Source organism: Astyanax mexicanus, chromosome 3, assembly GCF_023375975.1.
Source record: "Astyanax mexicanus isolate ESR-SI-001 chromosome 3, AstMex3_surface, whole genome shotgun sequence".
Taxonomy (NCBI): domain Eukaryota; kingdom Metazoa; phylum Chordata; class Actinopteri; order Characiformes; family Acestrorhamphidae; genus Astyanax; species Astyanax mexicanus.
Window position 1 is genome coordinate 62,866,545 of NC_064410.1, and position 22,444 is coordinate 62,888,988.

General features: G+C 36.6%; 2 protein-coding genes across 6 annotated transcripts in view; both read right to left on the reverse strand.

Moving 5' to 3' along the window:
- Window positions 1-22,444, reverse strand: part of wu:fc38h03 (acetylcholinesterase collagenic tail peptide) — a 761,412-nt gene that overhangs the window by 657,329 nt on the left and 81,639 nt on the right. The gene's annotated exons all lie outside the window — the stretch shown is intronic.
- Window positions 4,723-9,237, reverse strand: tril (TLR4 interactor with leucine-rich repeats). The gene has a single exon (XM_007239866.4). The coding sequence runs from the start codon at window positions 8,935-8,937 to the stop codon at window positions 6,886-6,888; it is 2,052 nt and encodes a 683-aa protein (XP_007239928.3). The 5' UTR covers window positions 8,938-9,237; the 3' UTR covers window positions 4,723-6,885.

Genomic DNA, 22,444 nt, shown 5'->3' on the forward strand with positions numbered 1-22,444 from the left:
TATATTTATATCATTTTAAAATCTAAGGTGAGTTTCTGAGGCTGGTAACTCTGATTAATTTATCCTGTGCAACAGAGGAAACTCTCGCTCTTCCTCTATCCTTTCCTGGGGCGGTCCTGATGAGTGCCAGTTCCATCATCATAAATAACATTTTTGATGGTCTTTTTGCACCTGCACTTGAAATTCTTCTTTTCGGATTGACTGAACTGAATTATTTTCTTTACTTATTTGAGTAGTAATTGCTTCTCATCCCTCGTGATAAAGTTGTGTATTTAAATATAATTATAGTGTACTTTATCTATATGCGGAATAATAAAAGTATACTTTTTCTACTTTGTGAATATAATCAATGTTAGATATTTAGCATACTTTTTATTAATTATTTTTTTATAATAAATAATAAATAATTATTTTATTTATTATGTCAGCAATATACTTACATTTTTACCTGCTTAATCTGTATTTTAGTATACTATAAAAAATATACTTTATTTGCCTGTGCTGATTTTATACTGGTGATGTACTTAATAAAAATGTAGGCTTAGTATTATTTTACGAAACTGTGCTTTTTTTATGATAAACCTTTATTTTTTCTAAATGTGTCCATAGGAGGCGATATTTCTGCAATAAAACTGTACTTCAGTGAATTTTTTTTACTAAAACATTAATTTTCTGTTGACAAATTAAACCCGACCTTTTATGTGTTAAAATTATACTTAAAAAGTTTACTTTAGTTAATTTAGTGTAGGTAAAATAACTTTTAACAGCTGATCCTAGCCATAGTGAGATTTTTTTTTGTTTTGTTTTTCCAAGTTTTTATACACTCCTCAAAATGAATGTGATGTTAAATCTATATTTTAATCACACTTTTAATATGTTTTTAATGTACAGTTGGACACAGCTCACACAAATATATTTAAATTGTATTAAATAGTGGCGACAATAACATATGACCAGTATACTCAGTATAAATTTAGTGCAAATTTATATTATTTTAAGTACAAACAAGCGGTATCTAAATACAAATTGGTAGTTCGAAAATAAGTCCTATTTCAGCATAATTAAAGTATACTTTATTTTCACAAGAGATAATCTGGATTAGAACATTACTGAAATATTCACTATTCACTGTATACCTGTAACTCTACCTCTTCACTACTTTACTTTAACTGATGCTCTCAAACACTTTATTAAGAGACAAGAAATTCAAGTAATTAACTCTTGATGAGTTCAGCACAGCTGTTAACTGAAAGCCTGAATTCCAGTTAACTGCTTTTTTTGTTTGTTTACTAAACAATGTAAACCCATGTTTTTCTATATAGCTTATTTTTCTAACAAAACATCATATTTTTAAATCTGTCTTAGCATAAAATTAGCATGTTGCATACATATGCATAATTCTAAATATACATTATTTGTTTTTAATGCATTAAATCCCATAAGAAAACAGTTCTTATTACTGTTCTCTGTATAGAAGCTGTTTGTGAAAGAACACTGCCCCCTTCTGGACACAGTTCATATCACATCCCACAGCAGTGTGATTTCGGAGGACCGAAAATGACATAAGTATAAATAAATAAATGTACGGAGCCCGGGAGGGGCCGTGGATAAAAAAAATAATTAAATCGAGTGAACGATGTAGCAGTTCGTGCTCACGTTTTCTTTAATTCGAGTGAACGATTTGCAATTCGTGCTCACGATTTCTTTAATTCGTGCTCACGATTTCTGTAATTCGTGCGCACGATTTCTGTAATTCGAGTGAACGATTTCTGTAATTCGTGCTCACGTTTTTATGCGCAATAAGACAAGAAGCTCGGAGGGAAAGGAGCATTTTCTCTCTTGATCTGTTACAGGGGTGCAGTAATGATAATCAGTTATCTACCTTTATAACCTGCTGTTATTAATGCACTAGTGTTACAGTTAGATGTACAGTACAGTGAGCAGATTTTGCCTGGTGGTGGAATCTCTACAGCGCGTGGGGGAGAGCCGTCCGCGGCATCGGTTCCCCCGCCGCCAGACACCTGCCGCGCGCGCAGGTCTTCACGGAGCTTATTTACCAACAATGTAGACAAATACAGTCAATTCCAGTCATGAATAAAGGAAACAAACATTTTACTGATGCAGGACAACTGTGTGTTATTAAAACCAGATCAAAACAAAGTTATAATGCAATGTGCAAATGTGTTTATTAATTTCTAAATAACATTCAGCCAGCCTCCAAGGAAATGCACACCTTCTTAAATCTGGTTACATCATTATTACTTTTATGATAGATTTAATCTATATTTTAATAATTTGTATAATAAATAAACACATAATTCAGAAAATATACATTTAAGAAGTTTATAATTATTATATTTTTTTTTATTTGAAGCTTGTGGCATGTTTCTGGGCAGGACACTGTGATTTGAGAATAAGCAGATATTCAGGACATTTCATCAGATATAGAAACTTAATTATTTTAGGAAACATATTGGAATAAATTATCAAATTGATCCAAATTATTATATTAAATGCCTATTTACTAAATATCTTAATACATTGTATTAATAGTATTTTAGACCAGCTATTTTGATTTTATATAGTGTTACATATTTAAAGCAGCTCTTATATGAGCCATTCATAGACAACTGTCACACCTTGCATTAATTTTGTATTATCTTTATTAACTTTTACAGTGTACATTTGGACCTAAGTCTTATAGCTGTATATTTATATAATTATACTTCTTTACGTTATACTATTGTTGAAAATAAGAAATTATAAACAGTTCCACATTGCATTATAACTTTGTTTTGATCTGGTTTTAATAACACACAGTTATCCTGCATTAGTAATGTTTGTTTCCTTTAATCATGACTGGAATTGACTATATTTGTCTATATTGTTGGTAAATAAGCTCCGTGAAGACCTGCGCTCGCGGCCAGGGAACCCGTGCCGCGGACGGCTCTCCCCCACGCGCTGTAGAGATTCCACCACCAGGCAAAATCTGCTCACTGTACTGTACATCTAACTGTAACACTAGTGCATTAATATCAGCAGGTTATAAAGGTAGATAACTGATTATCATCACTGCACCCCTGTAACAGATCAAGAGAGAAAATGCTCCTTTCCCTCCCAGCTTATTGTCTTATTGCATAAAAACGTGAGCAGGAATTACAGAAATCGTTCACTCGAATTACAGAAATCGTGCGCACGAATTAAAGAAATCGTGAGCACGAATTGCAAATCGTTCACTCGAATTAAAGAAAACGTGAGCACGAACTGCTACATCGTTCACTCGATTTAATTGTTTTTTTTATCCACGGCCCCTCCCGGGCTCCGTATAAATGCACATATAAATGTATAAATAAATAAAGATATAAATAAATAAACGTTGAAACAAGTAAATAAATATATAAATAAATGCACATATAAATGTATAAATAAATAAAGATATAAATAAATAAACGTTGAAACAAGTAAATAAATATATAAATAAATGCACATATAAATTAATTAATAAATAAATATATTAACAAATAAATAAATACACGCATAAATAATTGTATAGGTAAATAAATAAATTAATAAATGCATTTCTTATTTATTGATTTATATATTTATTTATTTCTTCATTTATATGTGCATTTATTTATTTATGCTTATTTCATTTTTGGACAGCGATAAGCATGGGTAGCAATGCATTAACTGAGCATGTCTTGAAATCTGTGTATTGTTCATTTCATTCTTTTAATTTATTAATTGAGAATCCAAATCTGAAAATAAAAAAAATAATTCATTATTTTGTTTATGAAACAAATAACAGCTTGTATTTCCTCTTTTAATTTGCTGATCCAGAAGCCGAACTTGATTTAGATTTTTTTTACCAGCGTCTTATTCGGATTTCTATTCCACCTTAAATGCTTAGTGCAGTAACACACATGCAGTCCAAGTCAAAATCTGGACACTTTATTACCTATTAAATGTTATTGAACTGTACCACTACTGTATTTACTGTATAATCGACAGCTTAGAAATGTAGATAACTGATGATAATCACAGCAGCCCTGTAACAGATCAGCGCTCTTAAACTGCAGCCCAAGCAGCTACAACTATATTCTTCTCTAATATTATGACCTTAATCTTGTAATATTAGGATTTTAATCTCGTAATATTGCGCAATATTACTGTTTTTATATGGCCACTCTTAAAAAATAAAAACAATTCACTTCGAGAATAAAGTCATAATATTACAAGATTAAAATTGTTAGATTATGAGATTAAAATTACAATATTGCAAGAGAATAAAGTTTTTTTTTAGTATTTTGAGGGAAACTAAACTGTCTGTGTGTTACTGCAGTAAGCATTTAAGGTGGAACGGAAATCTGAATGAAAAATCTAGATGAAGTTCAGCTTCTGGTCCGTTTTTTTTTTTTTTTTTTTACTTCCAATTTTCCCAGATGGTTTAGGCCAAAAAGACGATTTTTATGTTCATTAATGTTCATTACAGGGAGCTTTTAAATCTATACCAGGTATGCATTCATTAATTTGCTACTCAGAAATAAATCTACTTAATTGTACAGTTTAAAATCTGATTAACTTAGATTAATAAATCACCCATTATCTGTTCAAAACGCACAACCTTGTTTATAATTAGGCAGCGACGCCTATTTAGGCCTCTGAAAACACCATATGTTATTAAAATCAATACAAATAATCAATACAAACAAACAATATTGCTTAAACTTTTTTGAGTTTTTAATTTAAAAGTGAAATAATAAGTTTAAAATTTGGACAAATAGTTGATGCATGTCTAAATGTTTGTAGAGATTTTTAAATGAATGCATTATTTAGCTACTTTAGGCTCCACCCATTGCTGACACAGATGTGCAAATGCACACACACGCACACACACACACAGCAATGCAAAAGAAAAATGCATCTGATTAAAACATTTTTCATTATACAAGATTTGTGATTAATGACAGGCTGTTTATTTTAAAAATACTGTTACAAAATTAAAACAATGGTACATATAAAATACATTATTATCATACATAAAAAAGTAACATGATGCCATCCAGCAGCTGGTATAAAAATATTACAAATTACAAATGTGCTTTTAAAGTGAACTTTATGGCTGGGTCCCAATTGTGCACGACACACTACAAATACTACCCAGTATATACTATGCACTAGGGGTGGGAATCACAGGGCAGCATCTCACAATGGAATATTAATACAATGCTGTGAATCTGTGATACGCTGTATAAAGCAGCAACTTTAGTGAGTCTGACTGAGAAGTTCATATTCATAAAGTTTTAAGAGTTCAGAAATCAATATTTGGTGGAATAACCCTGGTTGGCATCATGTTCTCCTCCACCAGTCTTACACACTGCTTTTGGATAACTTTATGCTGCTTTACTCCTGGTGCAAAAATTCAAGCAGTTCAGTTTGGTGGTTTGATGGTTTGTGATCATCCACCTTCCTCTTGATTATATTCCAGAGATTTTCAATTTGGTAAAATCAAAGAAACTCATCATTTTTTAATAGTAAAGAAAGTAAGTATAAATCAAATCAGTCAAATTCATATCTATACTACAAATTAACTACTCAAATACTAGCTAGTAGTAGTAATGAATGCACAATTGGAACACAGCCTAGGCTTTTTAGCACCCCTGAAGTATTGCCAAGCATAACCACACACACACACAAACACACAAACACATTAACACACACACACACACACACACACACTGCTTCTTGTTCACACTGCACTCCCACTGTTCCCAGCTGCCCGGCCTCTATGAGTGTATATATAGTCTTAATGTTTGGGCTAATTGTGAGGCACAATGTTGTACAATTACAGTCTACATTCAGTATATTCATGCTATTCACTGTCTACCTAATTACACACACACACACACACACATCGTAAAAACCTAGCAGTGCAAAAGTTTGGGTACCCCTGGCTGAATTACTTACACTGTTGTTTAAAAACCTAAATCTTTACAAACAGCATTTATGTAATTTATGTACTTGATGATTCACATTAGATTTGATTAACTTAAAAAATAACAAAAAAACAAAAAAAATTTTTTTTTTAATTAAATGTCTAAAATTATTTTTAACAAAATTCTCTGCTTTCTGGCCACATTTTCACACAGTTTCTTTTGAGAACACTGACATCACACAGTTAACATGCATTTGTTTCTGTACAACAACGTTTGTTTGTTCTTTCGTAATTAAAAACCTGTTTTTTTCATATAACTTTATAACTGAGCTTCAGCTTAGTGCTGTGTTTAGGTCTATGTTGGCCGTTGACCTTGACAAATTTAATATAAAACCAGTTTATATTAATATAGCAACCATTCAGGAGCGAATTATTAATGGCACGATCTTAATGCATTTAATAGCAAACTAGCAAAATATCTTATGTTAAATACATAACATACCATTTTTTTTATTTCACCAAACTAACTGTAAAATAATAAACAAAAAAATGATTTGAATTAAAAAAATGCAACATTTTCTGTGCACAATTGTTATGCTGTTATATTGTTGTCAAACACAGTTTATAACTATAAAAAGGTCATTTTCTGTCAGCAGGGGTAGCAGAAAACAACACTTATTTTATTTATTTATTTATTTTTCTGGCACCACTATTGCCAGAATTTTCGCCTATTTGATGGTACGTGTACGTCTACATCTAAAAGGCAGCTAAAAGCTTCTCAGCAGCTTGTAAAGCACACGTGACCTGAGTCATGCGGTTCACGTGGCGCGTGTGAGATTAACGTAATTTAAAATAAAGGGATTTCCCACTGACATCACACCCCAGAGAGGGGTGCCAAAACTTTTGCACACAGCTGTACACACACTCACTCATTCTATCACACACCGCTGCTAGTCGGAGAACCTCGGCACGGTGGCGTCCCCCTCTCTGGACCCGAGGGGGGCGCTGTAGAGCCGCTCCCCTGTAAACTGGATCAGGTCCCCGTCCTCGGCCAGCGAGCGGCCGCTACGGTACGCGCTGAACTCCGACGACGCGCACGCTGTAACCATGGCGCTACGGAAGGGCGTGCGAGCCGAGTATGAGTACCCCCTCCCCCCACCTTTCATCCTGTTACTCCTTGTCCTCCTTCTTTTTTTGAAAGTGTGCACAAGCCCCGCCCCTCCCAGTAGTACCACTAGCAGCACGCTCACCGCTAGAGCTGCCGTAGCCATGTGCCACGCCCCCACCTCTTGAGCGCCACCTCCATCTGTCCCAGTCACGAAGCCCGTGCAGTGCTCCCGCGAGGCCATGTGACACGAAGCCCCGCCCACAATACTCTCCACACATGCCATGTAGGCGGAGTTTGGGCGGAGCTCCCGTAAAGTTAGCTCTCTGTTCGTACCGTCGGCGTGGGCGTAGCGTGGGAATCGCGTGGAGCTGCCCAGCCGGTCGAAGAAAACGCGGAAGTGCAGCGAAAGTTTGTTGCCCCACCCTTGCGCACTCCATCGGACGGTTGCCGTGGTGTCTGTGATGTCATCCGCTGTGACGTTGTCGATGTGATGACGGTTAAAGAGACAGGCGTCCTCCGTTGCTAGGGGAACAGTGTTGGTCGCCAGTGTTCCCTTGAGGGCGCTGGCCTTCCCACGCTCTTCCAGCACCTCCTCCACCACTTCCTCTTTCACCACCACTTCCTCTAGCACCTCCTCATCTAATACTTCCTTTACTTCTTTCGCAAACACTTCCTCTTTCACCACAACTTCCTCCATCACCTCCTTCTCTGGTGCACCAGCTGCTGCTGTGCACCATTCCTCAGGCTCCACCTCTTCCACTTGCTCCTCAAGCTTTCCATCGTAGCACTGTACCTCTGTCTCTCCTCCATCTTTACCTCCTCCACCCACTTGACTCCTCAGCGCCTCCACCTGGCAACCGCACCTCCACTCATTTCCACGCAGGTCCAGTGTACGTAACCCAGTGTTCCCCGCCAGCGTGCCGCCCTCCAGCCTTGTGAGGCGGTTCTGGCGTAGCGTTAGCACACGAAGTCGCGCCAGGTTTTTGAAAGCATCCTCGTGCACGTGCACAATCTGGTTCCCACCCAAATCGAGGTTCTCAAGGTGCACGAGTGGGTCCAGCAATTCTGCAGGTACCTCAGTCAGAGCGTTGCGGTCAAGTGCAAGCTCCCTGAGGTTCGAGAGTCCCTCCAGAGCATGAGACTCAATCTGTATGATCCCGTTCCCGCTTAGCGACAGCGTCTCAAGACTCTCCAGGTCCCGGAAAATGCCAGTACTCACGTGCACGATGCGGTTACGTGCAAGCAGCAGTGTCCTGAGTGCAGCGAGGCCCGCGAACACGCTGCTGTCCCGCAGCTCCGTCTGCAGGTTGTCGGAGAGGTTGAGGAAGTGCAGGCGCGTGAGATTGGCGAAGGTGGCGGGGTACACGCGCAGCAGACGGTTGGACTCCAGCCGCAGGCGCGTCACGTGCTCCAGGCTTCCGAAGGCGCCAGGCTCCAGCTCCTCGATGATGTTGTTGTTGATGTAAAGGACAGAGAGCTGCGTCAGTGGGCGGAGCATACGCGGGGTCAGCGCTGCGAGGAGGTTGTGTCCGAGGTACAGCTCGCGCAGCTCATGGAGCCTCGCGAACGCGCGCGGGTGCACCCTTCCGATGCGGTTGAACTGCAGGTTGAGACTCGCCAGGCGGCGGTAGTGAGCCAGGTCGCGCGCGCCCACGTCGCTGATGAAGTTGCCCGCCAGGCTCAGGACGCGCACGAGGCGCGCGCTCTCCACCGGGAGCGCGCTCGGCACGGCGCGCAGACCCCGGTTGGCACACAGGACGTGCAGTAAGGGCTGCGGGGGCGTCGCGCGCCCGCACTCGCAGGGCTCGGGGCAGGGAGGGTGCGGATCGGCCGGCGCGAGGCGGAGCGCGGCGGCGGCGGACAGAAGGAGGACGGTGAGCGCGCGCGCGGCCATTCCCGGGACGGTGCAGAGGACATTCCTCTACCGAGATCCAGCTGCGACCGGACTGAGCGCGCGAGCCGCCCCGCAGATCCAGCTGCAGAGGAAACTGAGAGAAAGAGAGAAAGAGAAAGAGAGAGAGAGAGAGAGAGAGAGAGAGAGAGAGGGAGGAAACGTCCGCCCACTGCAACCTCTCTAACTTCACTAGTGGTCATCTGGTGCAGATTACACACACACACACACACTCACATACACTGGGCTGGACATCACTTTTCTTTGTTTCCAGTTCCAACCAAATACACTATTAGCACAGTTACCCTGTGCATCCTGATGCTCATTACTGTCTTACCCTCCATCCACAGTCTATTTTCACTCCAAAATACATCTGTTTTTTTCTGTACTTCTGTTTATTCTTAGTTAAATCCAACTAAAGCTGACTTTACAACCTAAACATGTTACTCCACATTACATTTACTGTTATTAGAAAAACATATGTGTGCAATGTCTGAATTATATGACATATATAACACATATATTTTGTACTGAACACACTTCTTACGTGTTTCTTTGTAATGTAACTTTACGTTTAATAGAGATTTTTGGCAGCAGTTAATATGAACGTCTAATATAACGCGCCCAGTCAACATTTAATAGCTTTTACTTACTCTTTATTGTTCTTGCCCCCTCCTGAACTCTCTTCTTTCCTCTTTAACATTGTTTCATCTTCTAGTGATTTCTGGTTAAATTATATATATATATTTTTTTTTTTTTTTTTTTTTTTTTTTTGTTAATGTAGCCCAAAAAACGCACCCAGCCCCCTGAATTTTCACCCGCAACTGGATTTTCAAACAAGCAAAGTTTGGCGGAAAAACCGCCAACCTGGCAACTCTGAATGTAGGCATAATAAAGGAAGTGAAGGAGATGGGAGCGTTTTAGTTTGGGTTTATATGATAGCGACCTATGGAGGACCAAAACTGCCAAAATTAAAAATAAATAAATAAAAAAAGTAAAAAGTAAATCTCTCAAAAGTAATATGGTGATTAAAACTGTAAAGCATAATTATAATTAATATAAAAATAAATATATTAATAATTTGTTATTTATGGGTTTCTTTATTAACATTGTTTAATTTTTCCTTTGATTCATTTGTTTATTTATTTACATAACTATTTATTTCTGCATTAATGTATTTCCCAATTTATTTATTTCTGTTTATTTTCCTTGTCCTTATAAGTTTAGTTTAGGCTCCTTCCACACTCCTCCACAGCCTGACAGAAGAATCAGGAAGCCATTTTATTGAGTGGTTTAAAGGCCATTCAGGTAATAAAATCAATTTAAATACTAATTTCATAGAATAATCTTTTAAAATATATTTTTGCAAGTGTACAGTAGCTACACAAAAGCTAGATATACTTTGTATAAGACCCTGTTGAAATACTAGCTGTTATCTGTCTAACTAGCTTTAGATAGCTTAGCATTTTTGTCAGGCGCTGCTTTAAAATATATAAAATTATAAAACATTAAGCTGGCTTTATTGTGGTAAACCACTCTTTTTAGAATTGTTTTTAATTTAATAACAAATAAAATGTAGCTGTGAGACTAAAATTGGTTTGTCAGTTTTCCTATTATACCTTAAATGTAATTTGGCTAGCTAACTAGCTAGCTGTTGATTGTGTTAATTAGCTTAGCTTTTCTGTCAGGCACCATTTTAAAGTATATTAAATTATAAAACATTAAGCTGTCTTTATTGTGGTAAACTACTCTTTTTAGAATTGTTTTTAAGTTAATAACAAATAAAATGTAGCAGTGAAATTAAAACTGGTTTGTCAAATTTCCCATTCCACCTTAATTGTAAGTTGGCTAGCTAACTAGCTAGCTATTTAATAATTAACTAGCTTAACTAGCTGGTTATATATATATTAATTTATAATACATTAAGCTGGCTTTTTAAGATAACTAGCTTGTCTGGGGGACACACCCATTATGCAAATAATGTGTTTAACTGGGAGGAGTTTCATTAAATCTCTGTGGAGTTGGGGTTTAGTGGGATTAACACTGAAATATTCAACTCTGTCAAATAACTCCAACACTGAACACCATTTAAATCTGAATTAGTTAAAATTACACTTTGAGAGTAACAACTCTCCTGTTTTTTCTGTGTAAATTCAAGTTAAATCAGTTAATTCAATACAAATTATTGCACAGATTACACTACTCCCAAACAAAACTGCACTCTATCTAAGTACTAAATGCAAGAGTTAAGATGGCACTAGCCTATCTATATCGGTCCTGCCCCTAATTACATTATTTTTGGTTACAAGTGTTTTATTGCTGTGCTACACCGTAAGAAATCCTCCTTTCCTAAAATCTAGAAGTCCCAATCTTACGCTGATCACCAGATTATTGAACTGCATTATTATTTTACAATACAAGCAATTCAACATGGCATGGGTAATTAATAGCCAAGAAGACAATTTTACAGGTCTGGAATAAAGAAACTGCACCCAAATATGAAACACAGCTTTCTTGCTGTATGTAAAGTTGCAAAATTTAAACTAAATAGTTGGTAAGGTGTTGATAGGTGGTTGCTAAGGTGTTGCTATGGTATCCATGTTGGTTTGCCAGGAGGCTCATGACAGGCTCATTCACTTTACCAGCCTTAAGCTATATACCATATTTGCACTACTGTTATACGGGTTCTGTTTATACTGTCATTCCATCTCAATCACCATCAATATTGCACTATTGTCTTCCGTCTCACGTATGTCTATTGTGTTCTTGTTGTATTGTACATACAGGCCGTTTCTCAATACACAAGTACAAGGGTGTAGGAGCGGGCTCGATATTTGCCACCCTATAGTTTCCTAGAACAACATTTGTGGAAATTACTTTTAATCACAAATAATCATTTTTTTCTGTATTTTGTTTATTATTAGTTACATCCAAGTAAAGGTGATTTTACAACCTAAACATGTTACTCCACTTTACAGTTACTGTTGTTAGAAAAAATTATGCATGCAATGTCTGAATTATATACATATGACAAAAATGATCAGTTATCACCTAATATTTAAAATAATATAACAGATTTGGTTATTATTATTATTATTATTATTATTATTATTATTATTATGTATTGGCATGTCAATTCTGTATATTTACATTTTCTCCACTCTTTTTTCGTTCATTATAGCTCACAAAAAGTCCTTAATAAATTAATAAACACAGTTTGAAAATGAAATAGTGATTAGCTGATCAGGTACAGGGCACGTTGAACATTACATATATAGTTTATTTTTTTCTTTAACCTTGACTCCCAATCTAACTAATTCCAAAGTTAAGATAACTCACTAACACAGCTGCAGTTTATTAATCACAGTGGGTTTAAACTGTGTGCTGATTCAGAGATGTGTATTTTTAACCAGCTATCAGAAACATATCATCACAGTTGAAGTGGTTAGCCTATCGTTACCTTTTTAGAAAAATCTCCGTATATCCAGATCTGCTTTAAAATCAGCTGAAGCTGCTGCAGCCCGATCCCGCTGCTAAATCTCACAGCGAGGGAGGGGCTTCCCCCACCAGCACACTGAGCGCCGCAAAACCAGCATGCTGATTGGCTGTTTCTACTGAGAGGCGGGACTTAATACCTGAACCGGCTCCATGATTGGTCCGGTCTGTCTCCTCATTAATTGTACAGCTGATCTGAGCGAAACAATATCATTTTTGGGGGGGACAAATACACCTGTTTCTAATATTGGGTGGAACATGTCCCATTCCATGTCCGTATTTCACGTCCTGTCACGGGCGTCCCGGGTTTTTTTTTTTTTTTTCAAAAAGTGAGGAAACGTCCTGGTTTTTAAATTACCTTTATTGGATCATTAAATTTACAGGCACTAGGTCACTGCGCACGGTGCTGCGTGTGACATAATCCCTGAGTCGCGTCAGTGAGAGCAGCCCAATTTTCAGCCCCTTTAGCGACTACCGACAAATATAGCGAGTTTTTGCGGTGTTATTGGAGACTTTTGGCGACTCTGAGATGAACACACGCTCTCTTCAGCCGCGCTGCAGCGGCTCCTGCCGTGAGCCCCGCCCACAACACTCACACACCGCTCCACCAACACCGTGCCCACAGCCACCGCTGACTGACCCCGCCCCGTATTTACAGATCAGGATGTAAATATAACTGTCTTCAGTGTAAAATGAAAAAAAATATTGAATTTAACTCACACAGTCTCAGTCATTCACCACATTCAGCTGTCACTCACCTCCTCCACAGTGTCTGCCTCTTTATAAAAAGCTAAATATCTATTGAACCATTGAACAATTTGTCTATGGTAGGTTTAAAAATAAAGAAAACGTAAAAAAAAACCCTAAAAAAACGTAAATTAACACTTGCTAACTGCTGCTCTTATAAGAACACGGCAAAAAACTAATTTATGTAATTCACGTAAAATGAAGTTACTGTAAAAAGGTGACGGCCTATTTAAAAAGCAACAGATGTTGTTTATTTATAACATTTCTAACATATTTAGGATGTTTTTTTACCCTCTTTTTACTCCCACAACCTTAATCCTTTACATCTTCAATAACATGTATTATGCAAATTAGGTGTTGGCGTCATTTAGCGACTCCTGTTCTGGAATTGGACCAGCTGTGTACTTGATGACGTCACCCTCTTAGAGGAGCAGAAAGCGTTGTTCATAAAACACAGGAGCACATTTTCACCTAGCCGCTTTCTTAACAAATAAACCACATATCTGAAGTCTAAACCCCCACATTCTCGCCTAAAATTAACTTAAAACATTGTTTTAGCACACAGCAGTACTGTTTTAAAAACGTACAGGTGCTTACAGGTATGTACCTTCTCCTCCTGCATTACTCTGATACTGCTGCGAGGTGCATTCTGGGTTATCGGGCTGTGAGAAGTTCACACAAGTCACCTTCCATGCATCCTCGATAAAGTGGGAGGAGCAAGAACACATCCGGGTATTAGTTGTGTACTTGGCAAACTGTGATCTTCTGAATGGAACAGTACTTGGGCTGCGACTGATGACGTTTCCCGAGTACACAAGTACGGTGGCCGAGAAAGCCCAGCGCAGTGCAAATTGAAAAGCGCTGCAAAAGCACAAAACACATCCATCAAAATTACAACACAGGCGCAGCAAATAGAAAAACGCGCTGCAAATAGAAAAACGCGCTGCAAATAGAAAAACGCGCTGCAAATAGAACCACAACACAACGGAAGTGAGTCACAACACAACGGAATTTTCCCGGGGGACCTTAAAAGATGCTGTACCAGCTGTATACAAAGGACAATAAGTGGCAAACAAGCTTCTGAAAAGTAAGTTATGTTTATTAAAAGTTCTGCTTCACAAAACGCCTTGTTTGCCACTTATTGTCCTTTGTACACATAGTGAAGTCCGAGACGTTACTGAAGACGCAGCTTAGCTGGTACAGTATCTTTTAAGGTCCCCCGGGAAAATTCCGTTGTGTTGTGACTCACTTCCGTTGTGTTGTGGTTCTATTTGCAGCGCGTTTTTCTATTTGCAGCGCGTTTTTCTAGTTGCAGCGCGTTTTTCTATTTGCTGCGCCTGTGTTGTAATTTTGATGGATGTGTTTTGTGCTTTTGCAGCGCTTTTCAATTTGCACTGCGCTGGGCTTTCTCGGCCACCGTACACAAGAACACAAGTACAGACAAGAACACAGATCACAGTGTCCCCAGAAACGGTCATAGTGTCTCCCACTCTTTTATATTATATATCTTATTTCTTTTTATTTCCATTTATATATCTTATTTCTCCCCCACCACTACTGCACCTTGTTTTTGTCTCATGTATGTCTATTGTGTCCCTGCTGTGTCTCCCATTCTCTCTTCTATTAACAGGATCACAGACTAAAACAACCTTAAAACTACCTTCATTTAGTAAATCATTTAAGACTATGAACGGTTGGGGCTCTGAATCTGAAGCTTTTAGGTGGAAGCTGTGCCCTACATATACTATTATATATATATATATATATATATATATATATATATATATATATATATATATATATATATATATATATATATTAGCTGTAGTCTAGTTTTATTCATTTAAATATTATTTGTTTTAGTCATTTAGTTATTATTTGTATTCTTTTTTTAGTTATTTATAGATATTTTTATTATTAATATAGTTTTAATTATTTAGTTATTATTAGTTGTATTCTCGTTTTAGTTATTTAGTTAGTCATTTAGTTATTATTAATTTTAGTGTTATTATTAGTTGTATTCTAGTTTTATTCATTTAGTTATTTAAATATTATTTGTTTTAGTTTAGTTTATTAATTAAGTTATTATTAGTTTTCGTCTAGTTTTAGTCATTTATTTATTCATTTCGTTATTATTAGTTGTATTCTAGTTTTAGTCATTTACTTATTATTTGTATTCTAGTTTTAGGTATTTAGATATTATTAGTTTTAGTATAGTTTTAGTTATTTAGTTAAGCATTTAGTCATCAGTTGTATTCTAGTTTTAGTCATTTAGTTAATAGTTTTATTTTAGTTTGTTATTTTTTGTAGTCATTTAGTTATTATTTGTTTTATTTTATTTTTAGTAATTTAGTTAGTCATTTAGTTATTATTAGTTGTATTCCAGTTTTAGTCATTAAGTTATTAGTTTTATACTAGTTTTAGTCACTTATTTATTCATTTTGTTATTATTAGTTGTATTCTAGTTTTAGTCATTTAGTTGTTAGTTTTATTCTAGTTTGTTATTTGCTTAGTCATTTATTATTTGGTTTAGTTTAGTTTTAGTGATTTAGTTAGTCATTATTCATTTAGTTGTTAGTTTTAGTCTAGTTTTAGTCATTTAGTTATTAGTTTTAAGCTAGTTTTAGTCATTTATTTATTAGTTGTATTCTAGTTTTAGTTATTTCGTTAGTCATTTAGTTATTATTAATTTTAGAGTTATTATTATTTGTATTCTTGTTTTAGTCATTTAATTATTATATATTGTATTCTAGTTTTATTCATTTAGTTATTATTAGTTCTACTGTAGTTTTAGTCATTTAGTTATTACTTGTAATCTAGTTTAACTCATTTAGCTATTAGTTTTATTCTAGTTTGTTATTTAGTTAGTCATTTAGTTATTATTTGGTTTAGTTTAGTTTTAGTCATTTAGTTTATTTGTTGTATTATTTGTTATTATTAGTTTTCGTCTAGTTTTAGTCATTTATTTATAAATTTGGTCATTTAGTTATTATTAGTTGTATTTTAGTTTTAGTCATTTAGTCATTTAGTTATTATTAGTTTTCGTCTAGTTTTAGTCATTTATTTATTCATTTTGTTATTATTAGTTGTATTTAGTCTAGTTTTAATCATTTAGCGTTTTGGCAGCAGTAAATCACACAGTATTTGGGTATGTTTTAAATAAACCATATTATTTAGTAATTAACTGATTTTTGGTCTCGTGTTTAAGGAAATCCCAAACTCTAAAATCTCTCACTGGCCAGATGTGGACATCAGTCTCCTAACAACACACACACACACACACACACACAGTTGGGATATGGGGGTCTCCTGAGGGTTCTGAAGAGTGAGTGGGTTCAGGGGAACACCAGCAGCCCAGAGACACATTCTCAGCCCACATTCCTCTCAGGCTCCACGCCAGGCCGTGGGAAGAGGACCTCCTTACTGTGTGTGTGTGTGTGTGTGTGTGTGTGTGGGTGTGTGGGTGGACGGACATATTAATTACACAGCCTGTTGTGTATAAATGTGAGTACAGAGCAGAAATCAGAGAGAAATCACTCTTCCTCTGTTACACCATATACAGCTCTGGAAAAAATGAAGAGAGCACTTCAGTTTCTGAATCAGTTTCTCTGATTTTGCTATTTATAGGTTTATGTTTGAGTAAAATGAACATTGTTGTTTTATTCTATAAACTACAGACAACATTTCTCCCAAATTACAAATAAAAATATTGTTTTTACAGAAAATTAGAAGTTTTAAGAGTTCAGAAATCAATATTTGGTGGAATAACCCTGGTGGTTTTTAATCACAGTTTTTTTTTCATGCATCTTGTCATCATGTTCTCCTCCACCAGTCTTACACACTGCTTTTGGATAACTTTATGCTGCTTTACTCCTGGTACAGAAATTCAAGCAGTTCAGTTTGGTGGTTTGATGGTTTGTGATCATCCATCTTCCTCTTGATTATATTCCAGAGGATTTACATTTGGTAAAATCAAAGAAACTCATAATTTTTAAGTGCTCTTTTATTTTTTTCCAGAGCTGTAAAAACATTTTTCCGGATAAAAAGTACACTGGCTCATCCACTCATTCTTTCTTCTGTAATTAAGGTATTATAATGAGTTTATCGTCCTTTTGTTGGAGTAACTGTCTCTATTGTCCAGAGAATAGACTTTCTATCAGCATCCTTGTGAGGATTTAATTGCATTGACTGACAAGAGCATTAGTGAGGTATGGATGTTGCATGATCACGACTTCACCTCATCCCCATCTCCCCAACCTTTCCCCAACTCATCCCCAAACTCCCAAACTCATCCCCACCTCCCAAATGCACCTCCAACTTATCCCCAACTCCCAAACTAAACCCCTACTTATGCCCACCTCTCCAACTCATCCCAAACTCAACCCCAATCACTTCCCCAGCTTATCCCCACTTTCCCAACTCACCCCCAACTCCCAAACTCATCCGCACTTCCCCAACTCATCCCCACCTCCCACACTCATCTCCAACTTATCCCCAACTCATATCTAACTCATCCCCACCTCCCACACTCATCCCCAACTCATCCCCAACTTCCAAACTCATCTGCACCTCACCCACAACTTATCCCCAACTCATCCCCTACTCATCCCTACCTCCCCAACTCATTCCCACCTCCCCAACTCATCCCTAACTCACCCCGACTTTCAAACTTATCCATACTTCCCCAGCTTATCCCCACTTTCCCAACTCACCCCCAACTTCCAAACTCATCCGCACTTCCCCAACTCATCTCCAACTCTCCCCCAACTCCCAAACTCATCCGCACTTCCCCAACTCATCTCCAACTCTCCCCCAACTCCAAAACTCATCCGCACTTCCCCAACTCAAAAATGATAAAAATGTCATGGGACAAGAAGTAGTTAAACTATTCAACTATTCAAATATTTTTTTTTATTTGTCATCTGATGTTTGGTTTCCAGTATTTTCGTCTCTAACTTTGGTTTGGATTGCTTTTAATAAACCCCTTAATAAATTAAATCATCAAACGATGAATGGACCTTTAGAAATATTCAAAAATTAAATTATTTTTAAACTGATTTCCATTGAAACAGAAAATTACTGTACTGTACTGTATGTAGTTTGGTCTGTAAAAAGTGTAAACTCTTCCAGAGCTGAATTTAGCTTCCACTGCAGCCCAGATACTTCAGCATCTGCTCACTGAACTCCATTACAAATGGGTTTTAAGTCAGTGGCTTTCCTGTTGTTGTCTAAGTGCAGGAAATCTCAGGAATTCCTGACCGCAGTGATCAGGATATAATACAGATCTGCTCTAAACGCCATTAGTTACAGATAACAGATAATAAACAGAGAGCAGATCTCCAAATTCCCAGAGGTCTCATCCCGAGTGCTGACTGTACTTCGAAAAAAGTAGCTGTTGATTTTACATAAAGAGAATATGCTGGTATAATAATATGTACAATTATGTGTTACATCTAAAAGGGAATGGAATATATGAATATATTTTTAAACCAAATAACGTATTTATCATACTTCATTGTTTTCATTGACATTATTGCTGTTTTCCAGGCCTAGGCTTTATTTCTTGGTCCCTACTTCATTGAAGGATGTTCTATATTCAGAGAGAATTGAAGGACAGAACTGATGGACCCTTCACAGCCCAACTCAACCCAACCAACCAACTCATCCTCAACTCATCCCCAACTCCTCAACTCATCTCCAGCTCCCTAACTCATCCTTAAATCATCTCCAGCTCTTCAACTCTGACAACTCATCCCTAATTCATCCCCAATTCATCCCTCATTTATCCCTAAATCATTCACAACTCCCCAACTCATTCCCAACTTATCCCCAACTCCTCCAAAATACCTAACTCGTCCCCATCTCCCCAACTCACCTTCAACTCATTTCCAACTCCCTAACTCTTCCCAACTGCCTGACTGATTCATTCCCAACAACCCCACCAATCCCCAACTCATCCACAACTCCCAAACTCATTGTCACCTCATACCCAACTCCCCACCAACTGCCCAACTCATTCCCAACTCCTCCCAAACCCCCAACTCATCACCAACTCCCAATCTCATCCCTAACTCATCCCCAACTCTGCAACTCATCCTCAAATCATCCCCAACTCCCCAACTCATTTCCAACTCATCTCCAACTCTCTAACTTATCCCCAACTCATCTTCATCACTTCAATCTCAAACTTATCCTCAACTCCCCAACTCATCTCCAACCCCCAAACTCATCCCTAACTTCCCAACTTATCCCCAACTCCCCAACTCATCTCCAACCCCCAAACTCATCCCTAACTCCCCAACTCCCCAACTCATCTCCAACAACCAAACTCATCCCTAACTCCCCAACTTATCCCCAACTCCCCAACTCATCTCCAACCCCCAAACTCATCCCTAACTCCCCAACTTATCCTCAACTCCCCAACTCATCTCCAACCCCCCAAATTCATCCCTAACTCCCCAACTTATCCTCAACTCCCCAACTCATCTCCAACCCCCCAAACTCATCCCTAACTCCCCAACTTATCCCCAACTCCCCAACTCATCTCCAACCCCCCAAACTCATCCCTAACTCCCCAACTTATCCCCAACTCCCCAACTCATCTCCAACCCCCCAAACTCATCCCTAACTCCCCAACTTATCCCCAACTCCCCAACTCATCCCAAACTCTGTATATACTGTAAATGTGAAGAATATTTAATAAAATAGAATCAGTTAGCTACAAATCCTCACAGTCTTTAGAAGAACATTCTTTCGTCTGCTCTCACCATTCTGTGGAGGGAAACCAGCACCAGACTCTGTGGGCGTGGCCTAAGCTTTTGTTCTTAATGGCTTTATTGTTTCTCCTTACATTACTTTTACTTTTAATTTTATACTTTAAGTATTTTTGAATCCAGAACTTTTACATTTTTTTTATTTTCTCTCTGTGTGTCCAGATAGAACCCCTTCATGTCATGAGGTCATTTCCTGTCTAGCCCTTGTGAATTCAGTGTTCTATTGACTCCGAGTAACCCAACACTGCTGTAACGTCTAGTTTGTGTGTGTGTGTGTGTGTGTGTGTGTGTGTGTGTGTGTGTGAATGTGAAGGATATTTTTTCACACACAGATTTAAACAGCTGTTCCCAAATTAAGAAAAAGGATACTCATAAAAGTAGAAAATCTTCTATTTTGCACAGCATAAGTGTTTAATAGCTTAATAAAACTCTAATATTAGTATAAATATAAATAATACTCCTACAGAAAGTAGAGTAGTAGTAGTAGTAGTAGAGTAGTAGTAGAGTATGATCATCAAAGCTTTTTACTCTTTAAGTATAAGTGTAAAAAGTACTGGTTTTAAAGCTACTTAAAGTATAAAAGTAAAAGTAATGTTAGGGGAAAAAATAAAACCATTAAGTATAAAAGCTTAGGCCACGCCCACAGAGTCCTACAGTGCACTACACCCCCCCCCTCCCCAAAACACATTTTACTAAAAGCTATAATGACTATAATGTTAAAATATTAAAATGTTAATGTTGATAATATAATTTGGGATTTTGCACTTGGCTGTTCTCTAGTGTTTCAGCTGCATATATGCATATTAGAAATGAATGTATTTTACATACAGAACATATATATGTAAATATATATAAAAAGAAGCTTGGTTGGACTGGAGTTTGTCTGGAGTTCTCTTGAGTGAAAATGTAAATTGCAAATTTATAAAGTGCAAATTTATCATTTAAATTAACTTAATGAAGCAGATTAAACATGACATATCTTGTTTGCAATCAACTACCCTGGTGAAAAAAATATATACTTAATTGTACTTAAAACATACTTACTTAAAATATATTAAAAGTACATTGATATTATGCTTTTATCAAATGTTTGAAAGCAAACTTTGATGATACTTTTAAAGAAGTACAACATATTGTATTTTTTAATAAATAGACTACTATGAAATACACCTTTAGTTTAATGAAATTCAATACTTCTAAAATACTTATTTCCAAATATATTTTTGTACATTTTTAGTTTTTAAGTGTGTTAAAAACAACTGTTACAGTAGTTCACTTAAAATACTATGTGTCATGTAACTTTTTAGAAAGTAAATTAAATTACTACATTTTAAAAAATCAAGTAAATTTGTAACACGCTAAACATTGTAGTACAGTGTCATATAGGTATAAGTATAAGAAATATATATTTTATACCCACTGAGGTATACTAGAAGTGTGCTACTTACAAAATACAGGAACAAAAAGCATATTTGTACTGTAAATTAGTAATGTAAATATATTTAACACCAATTCTTAGTACATTTTTAATATACTTGGTGTATAAAAAATAGTGATACAGTTCTAATACTCATTAAATGTATTATAATTTTACTGTAAGTATATTTAAAATATGGGTTTAAATACATGAAGTAGTTTAAATGTTTTAATGTTACTTATTTAAAGTATATTTAAAATAGTTCCATTTTAGAACAGTTAAGTACACTTAGCACAAATTAAGTAAGACTTTTGTACTATTTTATACTGTAATTAAAGTATAATAAGTGCAAAAAATTGTTTCATTTTTATCACTCTTTAAATATACTGATTAATAATAATGTAGCTACAAGAACACTTTAGTGCACTATAGCATAATAATGATTATAGTATACTTTAATCTACTTTTATTTTATTAGGGTAATAATCAACGTAAATAAAATATTTTGTCAGTTCTAATCATATATATATATATGATTTCTGATTCTATGTCTTATAAAGCTTTGGAATATTTTTTTTTTCTGTATATTTTACATTTATAACAATGAAACTCCCATGAATGTGAGTCTGAGAGACACTGAAACAGATTTAAAGCAGAGAAATAAAGACGTGTTCAGGTCAGACTGAGAGAGAATAAGAGAGAGGAAGACCTGCAGGAAGAGTGCAGAACAGATGTGGACAATAAAGGCATGTGGAGGAGGAAGAGAGGGGGATGGGAAAAAGGGACGAGAGAGAGAGAGAGAGAGAGAGAGAGAGAGAGAGAGAGAGAAAGCTGATCTCAATCTAAGTGAATCTGTTTAATACATAAGAATGAATTTAACCCATAAACATGAATATACTGTACGTGTTCTCAGAACCAATGTATCTGTACATTAACACCAGCATACACACATGCACACACGCACACGCACACACACACACACACTCTAAAACACACACTTTTACACACACACACACACACACACGTACGGGGGTCTCTTCAGTAATGATCTCTGGCTGAGAGAATGCTGAATGAGTGT